Here is a 14,010-nt window from a genome sequence, read left to right on the forward strand (position 1 = left end):
TGTCCCTCGGCAGGTATATGGATAAATAAATGGTGGTACACCCAGACAATGAATATTATTTAGCACTAGAAAAAATGAGCTATGAATCCACTAAAAGATTTAGAGGAAACATACAGGCATATTGCTAAGTGAAAAGAGTCAGTCTAAAAAGGCCACATGATTTTGGAAAAGACAAAACTATGGAGATAGTAAAAAGATCCAAATTAACATGGAGGAAGGGATGAATAGGCAGGACACAGAAGGTAATTTTAGGGCAGTGAATCTAATCTGTATGACAGGACAGCAGTGGATACATGTAATTATACATTTGTCAAGACCCTCAGAATATACAACACCAACAGGGAACCCTTGGTAACCTTGTGTGGTAATGATGTTATCAGTGTAGGTTTATCAGTTATAACGAATGTGCCACCTTTGGTGCAGAGGTCAACAGTGGGAGAGGTTATGCATGTGTGAGGTCAGGGGATATATGGGAACTCTCTGCACTTTCCATTTAGTTTTGCAGTGAACCTATATCTAAAAAGTAAAATTTATTAACTAAAAAAAAAAAAGAATATTTTGTTCTTCCTTTTGGTCCTGCCCATCTTATAGAGAAGTGATCTTACAGAATTCACAGAGTAAATAATTAATTGCAAATACAGTGGAATAATTTTATTCCTAGCTGTTAATATGATATTAAAAGGGCACAAAGATGCTAAGTAATCAACCTTTTTTAGGGACATTGAAAAAGGCTGCACAGGGGATGCGGTATCTGAGTTTTATGACTAAGGTATCTGGATAGCTGAGAAAGGAAATGGTGGTGGTTGGGGAAGAAACTTTTAGGAAGGGGAATAATCACAGGCACAGGCAGGGGATCTCATATCCATTCTGGAAGCAGTAAATGGTTTAATATGGTGAGAGTGCAGGATGAGATGCTAATGAAGCTGGAGGGGAAAAAAGGCCTTGGGATAAAGGGCCTCCTATGTTCACGTGGGGAAGTTTGGATTTAACCCTGGGGTCATGGGAAGATGGAAGCATTTTAGTCAGAGAAGCTTACATGATTAGAGTTAGATTGGAGGTTTAAGAGGAGGCAAGATTAGAAGAAGGGAAATCGTTAAACACGTCAGGGGTTATAATCTAGTAAATGTTGGAGCCAGGTTTATTCAAAGTCAGGTTTATTTGTTTACATAAGTCAAGGGATATGGATGGTGAAGGCAGTTTTAGGAGAATGTTGAAGATCTGAAAGGCTGTAGAAACGAATGGAAGAAGTTGATCCATAGGATATAAAAGGGATCACAAGGGGAATTCGGGTCCCTGATGAGGTTTGTAAATTGGAAGTGATAATGTGAACAGCTGTAGACTCTTCTCTAGTTGTGGCCTAGAAATAAAAGTGAAGGATAAAGAAGGGAGGATTGATCCAAGTTTGTGGATTTTTAGAGTGGGCTATTGTGGAAGGAAGAGGCAAAAATAAAAAGTTGACTGCCTGACATGCTACAATACAGGATTTAGGTTGGATGAGGAAAGTGACAAAGCCAGAGGGGCTTAAGGACTGATAGAAAAGTGTAGAAGTAAAAGGAGTATTTATACCTTTTTATATCTATGGATAGGTAACTTGCTGTTTTTCCTAAATTGTACACCAGACTTGGTGATTTTGAGATGGAGTACTTCAGGTATTGAAAAAGAATGTATGTGTGAGTTGCTGAAGTGGAAATAAAGGTATTTAGAATTGTGGAAATAAAGCAACTGACAATAAGAGGGGAGGTACAGAGGTAGACTATGAGACACTTGCCAAAGACCTGAATGTCACTGGAAGGTTTGATGGCAGTGAGCTCCAAAAGATTCAGGGGAATAGTTGGGACTCAGGACTGTATAGATTGGAGAAGAGAGTTTGTGAGAAAACAGATGACCAAAGAGGATTCTCTGTGGGTGGGAGCCCGAAATAACATGCTCAAGGCCCTGGTTGGTCCTGGGGACCTGGACTTGGCTCCAGTCTGGTCAAAGCTTCCAAAGTATGGTTATGGCAGCTTTTCACTAACTTTTTAGATAAGTACTATGAAGTTGTGAGGCAATGATTTCATGAGTCTACCAGAGAGACGCTTACCTATCTTTTTTTAAACCGTAAGCTGTAATATTCTCATAAAACAGGCATCCAATATATCTTTTGATGATCAATGACTGCTCTTGTCACAATAAACAAGCATATTTCTCTCTATAGTTGCAAATACCTTAGTAATTTTCTATTTCTTAAGAGATTTTATTTATTTATTTGACAGAGAAGGGGAGAGAGAGAGCGAGCACAAGAAGAGGGAGCAGGAAAGGGAGAAGCAGGGAGACCAATGTGAGATTGATCCCCGGACCCTAAGATCATGATCTGATCTGAAGGCAGATGCTTAACTGACCCAGTAATTTTCAAACAAAATAAAGATTTTGTTAAAGTTTTTTGTATTTTACTGTTTATGACAGCAGAGAGAAAGCATTCACCAAGTTCTTACAGCAGGAGGTCAGTAATGTTCAAGAGAAGAGAGTAAGATGGAAAAATTAGAATAGTCCAGTAGAGTTCAACATGCCCATACTCTCCCAGGATATGCTGACCTGGTCCCATGGGAGATGAAAGTATTTTCCCTTTCCCTTCTCTTAATCACTACCTGAGGCGGGCTATCAATAGTAATAGGAGTTATCTCAAGTATGTTTCTGGAGAAAAAAGTTGACAACAAGGAGAGTATAGGGTACTTTGAAGGGATATTAAGGAAATACATTAAGGAAACAAAAGTATATCCTTTTGTAGAAATATTATGTTACTAATTCAATGAATTAAGATTATGTTTCTTATTGTCTACTGAAAACCAGAAGTATTTCAACTTCAACCATAACTGACCAAGGACATAGGGGAAGTGTTTATTCTAAATTGATGTTTGTTAGAATGCATAAATATAAAAGGGTGACATTTTTTTGTGCTGATCTTTTAAAATAATGCAGCATTGCTCTAACCATAGGCCAGCTGCCTCAAATACAGCACTGTGAGTTACTGACACCAGCATTTAACTATTTAACTAGTGAGGTGATTACCTCACTTCCTGAAAGCAGTAAGGATTGGGAGAGGCCGTGATTATGGCAACCATTTTGGAGAACAGTAATAAGTGGTATCTGTATGCTGCATATTGGCTGGTCAGAATATTGAAACAACAGGTTTTACCATGTTTCAAGAAAGTGAATAAAGTTATGCTCTAAAAGTGGCAGTTCTGGGGCGCCTGGGTGGCTCAGTGGGTTAAGACTCTGCTTTTGGCTCAGGTCATGATCTCAGGGTCCTGGGATAGAGCCCCACATCGGGCTACCTGCTCTGCAGGGAGCCTGCTTCCCCCCGCCCCCTCTCTGCCTGCCTCTCTGTCTACTTGTGATCTCTCTCTCTCTCTGTTGAATAAATAAAATCTTTATATATATATATATATATATATATATATATATATATATATATATATAATATATAAAGTGGCAGTTCTGTCAGGAAAAGAGTGGGGAGGATTTTCAGAGTTAAAAACAAAAGAAGTCAACAGCCAAACACACTGAGGATCCATTCTGACAGTCTCAGTGACGCTGCTCTGCGGGAGAAAGGAGTTTGACTGATTCTTAGACCAACTGTCAATTCCATGAGTTGACAGGAATGAGCAGTGGCGTGAACAATGTGCCAAGGACACTCTCTTTAGTAATCACTGTTGTCAGTAAGGATAGCTGCCACAATGCCAGTTTTAAAGAAGAGATGGTGAATGTTAAAATGAGAAATAAAGATTCATAAGAATCATAAGAATTCCTCAAAAATGGGAAACATTCATAAGAACTCTGCAAAGTCAAAGAGAAGTCCTCATTTTCTCTCTTACAACAATGTGGATTTTTCTTATTTCATAAATAGCTAATATGAAAATAGTGAGCAAATTCATATTACTGTTTAGATGTCTAAGCTTTATAACTCTGACCTTCTGATTTGATCAGAATACTTCTTGTTCATTGATAGCTTTTTTCTTCTTTTTCCATTAAGTTTAAAATAAGACAACTGCTAGGATTATTGAAACAAAAACCCCAAATAATTTGTTTTCAGAAATATCTCGTTGAACTTTTTTTAAACTTTTAAGAAAAGGAGGATATCCCTTCATATACTAGTCTACAAAATCTCAGTATTTAAAAGGTCAATGTTAAGAATATCTGAAGCCTAGATTTTCTTAATGTTTTAACTTGTAGATTCTCACATTAATATTTTATTAATATTTCTTCTTCCTCTTCTATGCCTTGTGTTCTTCCTGTTAACTAGTCATAGTTATTCTGTCATATCTGATAACAGTTTAGGTATTTGAAAAAAATGAATGTATACATACAAAAGATTAAATTGGGACTCCTTTTTTTACACAATACACAGAAATCAACTCAAAATGGATTAAGGACTTATAGTAAAACCTGAAACTATAAAACCAGAAGAAAATATACAGGAAAAGCTTTTTGATTGGTCTTAGCAATGATTTCTAAGATTTGACACCAAAAGCATAAGCAATGAAATAAAAATTAGACAAGTGGAACTACATCAAGCTAGAAAGCTTCTGCACTGCAATGGAAACAATAGTATGAAAAGAGAACCAAGGGAGGGGGAGAAAATATTTAAACCATCCATATGATAAGGGTTCTATGCTCACAATACATAAGAATCTCTTACAATGCAATAGCGAAAAGATAATCTGATTTTAAAATGGGCAAAGAGGGGGCACCTGGGTGGCTCAGTGGGTTAAGCCTCTGCCTTTGCTTGGGTCGTGATCTCAGGGTCCTGGGATCGAGCCCTACATCGGACTCTTTGCTCAATGGGGAGCCTGCTTCCTCCTCTCTCTCTGCCTGCCTGCCTCTCTGCCTACTTGTGATCTCTGTCAAGTGAATAAATAAAATCTTGGAAAAAAAAATGGGCAAAGGGGTTGAATAGACATTTCTCTAAAGAAGATATACAAATGGCCACTAGGTATATGAAAGAGTGCTCAACATCACTGATCTCAGGAAAATGCAGATCAAAATCACAATGAGATACCATCTCATAACTGTTAGGATGGGTATTATAAAAACAACAACACAAAAGGTAAGTATTTCAAGGATGTAGAGAAACTGAAATACTTATATAACGGTAGGAATGTAGAACAATTCAGCCACTAGTGCTTGAGGGAGACAGTATGAGGTTTCCCCTCAAATTAAAAAGGGAACATATGACAGAGCAATTCTATTTCTGGGTATGTATCTTAAAGAACTGAAATCAGGATTTCAAAGAGATATCGACACTCCCATGTAGCATTATTCATGATAGCCAAGATATGTAAACAACTCAAGTGTTCATTGATAGATATATGGAGGAGAATGCTATATTCATACAATGGAATATTATTCACAGATTTAAAAAAGAAAGATATCTACCATTTGTGGCAACATGGATAAACCTAGATTACATTATGCTAAGTGAAATAAACCAGTCAGAGAAGGATAAATACTGCATGGTTCCACTTACATGAGGTGCCTATTTAAAATAGTCAGTCATGGAAGCATAGAATAGAGTGGTGATTGTCAGAGGCTGAGGGGAGGGGGCAATGGGGAGTTGTTGCTCAATGGGTATAAATTTTCTCTTCTGCAAGGTGAATGAGTTCTAGAGATCCCTTATACAACATAGTACCTATAGTAGACAACATGGTATTCTGCACTTAAAATGTGTTAAAAGGGTAGTTCTCATGTTAAATGTTCATACCACAAATCAAACACATAAAAAACAAAACCACAAAAAAACACAGGAAAATTGATGGAGGTATTGGGTATGTTTAGTAAGTTGACTGTGGTGATGATATGGGCATATGCATACGTCCAATTTCATTAAAATGCTCAATTTTTTGTATATCAGTTGTATCTCAATTAAACTTTCAAAAGATAAATGGCTTGAGGTAGGTTCTATCACCGAGAAAATTGTTCATTAGTTATACAGAAAGTGTGTTACATAATCAGTGGATTAGTGTTGGTGGAGAAGGAGACTCTAATTTCTGGGTGACTTTTATTATAAGCATAATTCCTCAGCCTTAATTCTCCTTTTCCACACAATGTGTGTAGGATTTCCTTCCACAGAATTTCCTTCTGATTCACTAGTCTTCTAGTCCATTGATTATCTCTTTCTGGACTATTTAAAATTTATCAGTGAGGTCCCAGAAAAAGCGAGCAGATAAATTGCTGTCCTGTGTGAGTTTGCATAATGGAAAGGGATTTCTTGTCCCTTTTAGGTTTAGTTTTAAGGTAGTGCTAGTCTCATTCTATTTACCATTTTATCATTACCTATCCACTTTCGTATGGATTCTAGCTGGAGAAAATGATTCATTTTAGAAGTCGTGGAATAATTTGGGCTGGGAATAAAAGGGACCCTTTCCTCTCTATTTTCTATCATGAAGGGGGGAATATAACCACATTTTCCCTCAAAACCTATATACAATTTTAGATGTTTTGGGCAGTTGGGAAATCATATCCCTAATTGTTATTAGGCTTCAGTTTTGGTTCCTGGTCATTTAGGTAACATTACCCTGGCTTTGATGATGGTGGGCCGAGGATCCAAGATGCCCTGCATTTTTCTCAGTGCAGGCACAACAAAGAGATTGCAGGTGACCACGGCTGACACAGGATTTCCTGAAAGTCAACCAAGCAGTTATTTATAGTATACATACAAAGATTTGTCAAATAATTCTGCTTATACCTTCATTCATCATAGTGAGGTGACTAACCACTAGTTTTCCTCTTCTAAATCCCAAAGGACTCTAGAATAGAGCCACAATCAACCAAATGCCACAGAATGTGTAAACATGAAGTCTACCAGTGAAATGCAGAAATTTCTGATTCCCAGAGCTGTTTACCATTTATTTCCACTTTTCTGAGAACTACACATTAAAAGCCATTACCAATCTTGATAAATTTTAAAGCAGATTCTACTCGCTGTTTTTTAAGATGTTTTAAAATTGCCATAGTAATACATGCTCAGGACAAAAACATTTAGAAATAGGTTAAGCATAAAGAAATGTATCTATAATCCCCCCTCTACCCAGAAATTTCTTTATATTAAAAAAAAACTAAATGATTTAAGACACAAAGGACTTGAAGATAAATACTGTTATGGAATGAATTGTGTCCCTACAAATTCATATGTTGAAGTTTAGCACCCAATATAACTGTATTTGTAGATACTAGGACTTTTAAAGAGGTAATCAAAGTTAAATGAGGTTTAAAGGTGAGGTCCTAGTCCAATGAGACTGGTGTCTGTATAAAAAGAGGGAGAAACACCTCGAGTGCACATACACAGAAGAAAAGTCACATAAGGACATGGTGAGAAGGTGTCCATCTGCAAGCCAGGAAGAAAGACTCAACAGAAACCAGCTTTGCCGGCATCTTGGTCTTAGACTTTCAGTCCAGAAGTGTGAAAAAATATATTATCTGTTGGTCTGTGATACTCTGTTATGGCAGCCTTAGCAGACTAATAAAAATACCAAATTCTTTTAAAGTTATAATAAAAAACTAGAGTTCCTGGGTGGTACAGTCAGTTAAGCACCTGACTCTCTGTTTTTGGCTTAGGTTGTGATTTTGGGGTTGCAGGTTTGAACCCCACATCTGGCTGCGTGCTCAGTGTGGAGTCTGCTTGAGACTCTCTCCCTCTGCCCTTGCTGTCCCTTGCTCTTTCTCTCTCTCAAATAAATTAATCTTTAAAAAAAAAGTTATAAGAAAAAATTGAGGAATTCAGTTATACCTTTTCAAGAAGAAATCTGTGTGTGTCATGCACTTTCTTTTTTTTTTTTTTTTAAGATTTTATTTATTTATTTGTCAGAGAGAGAGAGAGAGAGCAAGAGCAAGCACAGGCAGAGTGGCAGGCAGAGTCAGAGGGAGAAGCAGGCTCCCTGAGGAGTAAGGGGCCCGATGTGGGACTCGATCCCAGGACACTGGGATCATGACCTGAGCTGAAGGCAGCTGCTTAACCAACTGAGCCACCCAGGCGTCCCTGTCATGCACTTTCAAGGAAGGAAGAGTAGGCTATGAAAAAAACGTGCTGAGAATCACAGATTTAGTTTCTTGTGTACTGTTAACTAAATAAACTGAGCAACACTTTTTTGTTCAGGGAAAGTACCAAACCTTTCAGAATCTAATTTTACTCTTCCACAAAATGAAGTAGATACATAAGTCTTTTAAACTGCTTTAAAAGTTATCAAGATTTGGGGGCACCTGGGTGGCTCAGTGGGTTAAGCCTCTGCCTTCGGCTCAGGTCATGATCTCAGGGTCCTGGGATCGAGCCCCACATCGGGCTCCCTGCTCAGTGGAGAGCCTGCTTTCCCCCCTCTCTCTGCCTGCCTCTCTGCCTACTTGTGATCTCTCTCTCTGTCAAATAAATAAATATTAAAAAAAAAGTTATCAAGATTAATAATGGCTTTGAATATAATCATGGAACGCAGAAATATAATCATGAATTTTAAAAACCTTTTAAAAGGAACCACTTTACTGGTTCCACAATCTGAACATCTGGGTTATTGCTGCCCTCTTTTGGTTCATTCAGGTTGAGCAGAGAAAATTTCAAATGAAAGTAGCAATTTGAAAATAGGTTATTTAATTATCACTTCTTTGGCAAATCAAGTTTAGAAGTAACAGCAAAATAGGCTTCCACTGTAACATTGTTTCTTTGTCTATAGGTCAAATCATATCTTCTGAAGACAGAGTAAGTCTTGTGTAGGCAAAATGAAGTCAGGAAGAGGACCACATTTTTCTTTTCCAGAGTACATAAGTATATGTGTATCTATATTTATATCTATATCTATATCTATATCTATATATCTCCTTGGGGCCTTTAATATATATAATTATATTATAATTATTATATTTTTATATATTATTATACTATGTTGTAGATACATTTTTAAGGACTAATTTACTTACATGTCTTCTCTCTTAAAATTTCTTATGGGATAGAAATCTAATCTCTTTTATGCTTATACACAGGAACTTTAAAAATGCTTTCAAAACTCAATACTAAAAAAAAAGCTTTTCAAATTTTTCTGCCTGCCTTCCTTTCTTTATAATCTATTTTGAATTTAGTTAATATGAAAAGCAGATAAATATCCCAAAGTCACAATATTTGTACATTTGAAAGGAATAAGCAGGTTATTTTCTGAAGGAATCTGTGCCAAGAAACAGAGAATGGAACACTGCTACAGATTAGAAGATAATTTTACAAGCTGAAAAAATAACAAGGAGGCATACAAAACTTGTAAATTGCTTTAGAATTTATCAAGATTGGTAATGACTTAAAAAGCATAGCTTTAACTGTAAGCCAAAAATCAATAAAAATTAAAATTGGAAGTCTTTATAAATGGAAACACTTTGCTTTTTCTACAATTTGAACATATGAGTTTCTGCTCACATGGGAGCAAGCCTGGGGACAGTGATGTGGTCAGACTGATGATGGCTGGGATTTGGCTGAGAAGCACCAGCACAATCAGTCCCTCCTTCCGTGTTGTCTCTTGGCCCCACTCCAAATCGGGAAAGGGCCAAAGGCAGCTTTCTATTTTTTTGCTCTAGTATTTACTTGTATGGCTGATTCAAGGATGTTTGGATCTCTGAACACAATACTGCTACTATGGGAGGTGACTAGACTGCTAACTTTGACGAATTTTCTGTAAGAAAAAGCAGGTACCCCCAGAAGGATCTAGGGACAGCTAACATTTGATTATCATCTTGGGGTTTGGAATATACATTGAGAGATACTATCTAATTTGACCTTTACACCAATCCTACAGAGCAGATTTCAGCCCTGTTTTATAGGTGAAGAAATAGCTTCAAAGAAGTTAAGTGATTTGTCCAAGGTCATACCATAAGTAAAGCTGGGTCTTGAGCCCAGGTCTTTAAGATTCAAAATCAAATGCTCTGAGAGGGATTCAAAAAGATTTTGATCATTTTTCCAGAAAAAGCAAAAGAAACTCTTTTAATTATTCTTACCTGGTAGTGCAAAGATTATTTTTCTTACACCATCAATATCCAAAGTTGCAAATGTTGTTGGCAGGCTAGAGAATAAAAGAGGTTATTTGTTAGTGACTGCTAAGTAATATGATGAGTAAATTAAATACTTTAGTTTTCTTGCTACGTGGCTCTGCATATAGGATATTTATCATATGAAAGTATTTTTTTTTTTCTGTCGACTCTACCCTAAGCCTTTATACCCTGAAGTTTCAAGAGCATTTATATTAATTTGTTTTTAGTATCTTCTGTTTTCAAATAACCAAACTTCTTGGTTTTCTGCAGCTTACTTTCTTCCCCCTTCCTGTTAGTGCCAGAGAAGTGTATCTCAAATCCCGGAGTTTCTCCACCCCTCTGGCTAATAATGTCTATATTGCTTTTGCTGGAGAATGAAGAACATCATTCTTATTATCAGAAGACTACCTGATAATACATGTCTAACAGATAAATGCCTGCTGTTCAAGATGATTATTCCTCAACCTTTTAAAACTATACTCAGCAATAAGCATAAAAATTGGCCTCCTATGAAGGTAATTTTTTGAAATGTCAAAATAAATAAAATATCATGACTAGAACAAAATTAAAGCAACAGTAATTAAAAGTATTTTCAAAATATACCTCCTCAAGATTCTGACACGAATCTTATCTGATATGAATCTTTATCATGGGGGTGTGTGGCAAGGGATGAGTGTGAGTGGCATAGAGTGGGCGGGCAGTCAATAATAGTGCATTTTTTTTCTTATTGACTATATTTTATATGAACTTCCAGTTAAAAATTTCATTATATTAATGAAACCTGAGCATTACAGAATCCTTAGGGAATGCTAAAATTTCCATGTAGTTGAAAAATTATCTTTTTAAGTACCTAAATTGTTTTTATTTTTATTATTTTATTTATTTATATATTTATTATTATTATTACATTTATCATTTTATTTTATTATTTTATTATTTTTTTAGCATAATAGTATTCACCACACCCAGTGCTCCATGCAATCCAAGCCCTCTTCAATACCCACCACCTGGATCCCCCAACCACCCACCCCTCGCCCCTTCAAAACCCTTAGATTGTTTTTCAGAGTTCATAGTCTCTCATGGTTCACCTCCCCTTCCAATTTCCCTCAACTCCCTTCTCCTCTCCATCTCCCCTTGGAGATATTTGCAGCTTGGTCTTTCAAATATGGACCACTCATACCTTTTGGAATAATCCGATAAACATTAGCATTTTTTGATGACTTGAAACCATCATTAAGTTAGTTATTTGTTTGTTTGTTTTGAGAGAGAGAGAGAGAGAGAGAGAGCGAGCGTGAGCAGGGTCAGGGGCCGGGGGAGGGGCAGAGGGAGAGAGAGAATCTTAAGCAGGCTCCACCTTCAGCATGTAAGCCCAAGGTTGGGTACAATCCCACAACCCTGAGATCATGGCCTGGACCTAAATCAAGAGTTGGATGCTTACCTGACTGAACCTCCCAAGAGCTCCCATCATTACTAATTTATTCTTCTCTGCTACACTAAAGTGATGTTGGGTCACAAGGGTGTGTTATGTATTGTTTTTACCTATAAACCATAACTTTACATTGCACACTGCACTCCTTGTTTCTTCCCCCCCCCCCTAGTTTTTTTCTGTGGCTCCCCTTAATGCTAGACTCTGTCATCTGAGCCCTTAAAGCTGACTTTAGGGGGCACCTCAGTGGCTCAGTCATTTAAGCAGCTGATTCTTGATTTTAGCTCAGCTCATGATCTCAGGGTTGTGAGATGGAGCCCCTTGTTGGGCTCTGTACTGGGCATGGAACCTGTTTAAGATTCTCTCTCTCCCTCTCCCTGTGCCCCTCCCCCACACTCCCTCTCTTAAAAAAAGAAAAAAAAAAGCTGGCTTTAGGTTTGGAAACCAAGAACAGTAGTAATAATTATATTGTCAGAATAATAATAATAATATGTTACTATTTTTAAAGAAACATCTGCATTACATCCATTATTTCATTTTAACTCTCACAACAATCCCATGAGGTGACAATTATCATCCCATTTTATAGATGAGAAAACAGACTCAGAGAGATTAAGACATTTGGTCCAAATCTCCTAGATACTAGGTGACGAAACAGAGATTTGAACCAAGATTTCACTAACTTTATGGCTCATAATTAGATAAGGCCCTTAGGAGGTTTGCTGTGAAGTGTTAGTATGTATACTTTGTAACATCTATTTTTGGCTACTCTGAGACCTCTTTTGGTTACTTTCTGATTCTTTGCTGTGTTTTAGAAAAACTAGATTAGATTATCATATCAATTTATGACTAGGTTATTTGGCCATGACTGTTACTATGTGATGAAAATAATTTCCAAGACACACTCTTGGTAACAGCTATGCTCACTGCAGGTGACCCACAGATATTGTGATTGGTAGTCCTGACTGATAATTCTCCAAATCCAAACGTTTTTTTGAGTATCTCTCTGTCTAAAATGAAAGTGGTTAATTACATTCTTAATGCACCATATGTGAGAAGAGCAAAGCTAAATTGTTCTTGAGCTTTTTGTATTTCTTCTTGTTCTACTATTAAGGAACAATTACCTTTAAATTCTTCTCATCTTTAGACAGGTATAAATTCTGGCCAAGTAAAGGAAGCCCATTTAAACTTCTAAACCATTTTATTAGAGCAAACTAACACATATAATAACAGTGAGGAGGGAATGCATTACACTTCCCTTCTGCTATATTTAAAGCCAATTTAAATCACCTTTTGCATCTTGCAGACAGGTTCTGTGATTTCTCAAAAGGTATTCATTTAAAAAGATTCTATTACAACAAAAATATTTTATCATGCATTGTATCATGAGTGTCCTATTGCTAGACTGTGAAGCTTTTGTTTAAGTTCTGGAAAGCCATTTCCTTGGAACAGAGCACCTATTCAGTTTTCCTCTTGAGATCAGAAGGTAATAGCATTTATACAATGACTGAAGTCAAACAGTGTAATGACTTTAAGGGGGGAAAATAAACATTAGGAACTGATGGGCCTTAAGGAGTGGTAAAAAATAAACTGAAAATAAAAACAGTACCAAAATTATATATATCACAGATGCTGAGATTAATTTAAATAATAGATATTATAAATAATTCTCTTCTAATTCTCTCTGCCCCCTTGCCCTTCTTTAAAATAAATAAGTAAATAAATCTTAAAAAAAAAAACCCACCCACAAATAATTCTCCTCTACAGATGAGGGCAACTAATATCAATTTCCTTTTCACTGTAAAAAAGAATAGCCAATTCAATTTTTGAGGTTAGTGAGAAGCACATTGACAGGCTTTTGGGATGTCTCCTCTGTATTCCAATTGAACTAGTACTGCCCATAGTGGCAGAAAAAAAAGCCCGTGCACTCACAGTAATATTTGTAAGTAATATTTGTAAGTAATATTTGCTTAAAACAAAATATTCTTTAAGAAAAAAAAAAGATTTATTTGAGAGAGAGAGAGAGTGAGAAGTGATAGGAGCAGAGAATCTCAGCAGATTCCCTGCTGAGTGTGGAGCCCAATGTGGGGCTTGATCCCAAGACCCTAAGATCATGACCTGAGCTGAAATCAGCAGTCAGATGCTTCACTGTCTGAACCGCCCAGGTGTTTCAAGACAAAATATTCTTAATGGGAATGGCCCAAATCTAACAGTTTCAATAATAAATGGGCTTTGTTAGGAGTAGTAATATTGGGACAACTACAGAAATATAATGTCAAGAATTCTAAATTCTATCAAATTGTGCAGAAGACTTTAGGGTTAATCTTAACTTCATACTTAAAAGGCAAAATCATGGTGGTAAAGCCTTATCTCTGTCCTAGACCTGATGAAGGTACCCAATAAATCTGAGAGGTTAGAAAGGCTGACTTGACACTTAAAAAAGTTTTTTGGAATTTACTGATAAATTACTTACATAACAAATATTAAGTCTCACATCTACTCTCTCTTCAGGTTCACATGAGCACCCATCAGAGTATAGTTCTGAACTAAACCAT

General features: G+C 36.7%; 1 protein-coding gene across 16 annotated transcripts in view; it reads right to left on the reverse strand.

Moving 5' to 3' along the window:
• The window catches only part of GPHN (gephyrin), a 643,001-nt gene that overhangs the window by 5,806 nt on the left and 623,185 nt on the right, over positions 1-14,010 (reverse strand). For all 16 annotated transcript variants that reach the window (XM_082734092.1, XM_082734090.1, XM_082734087.1 and 13 more), the window contains 2 exons: positions 9,997-10,061; positions 6,551-6,654 (listed from right to left, as the gene is read on the reverse strand). In XM_082734092.1, coding sequence (XP_082590218.1) covers positions 6,551-6,654; positions 9,997-10,061 — 169 coding nt within the window. The remainder of the gene's footprint in view (positions 1-6,550; positions 6,655-9,996; positions 10,062-14,010) is intronic.

This window comes from Mustela nivalis, assembly GCF_964662115.1.
Source record: "Mustela nivalis genome assembly, chromosome: 6".
In the NCBI taxonomy this organism is placed as follows: domain Eukaryota; kingdom Metazoa; phylum Chordata; class Mammalia; order Carnivora; family Mustelidae; genus Mustela; species Mustela nivalis.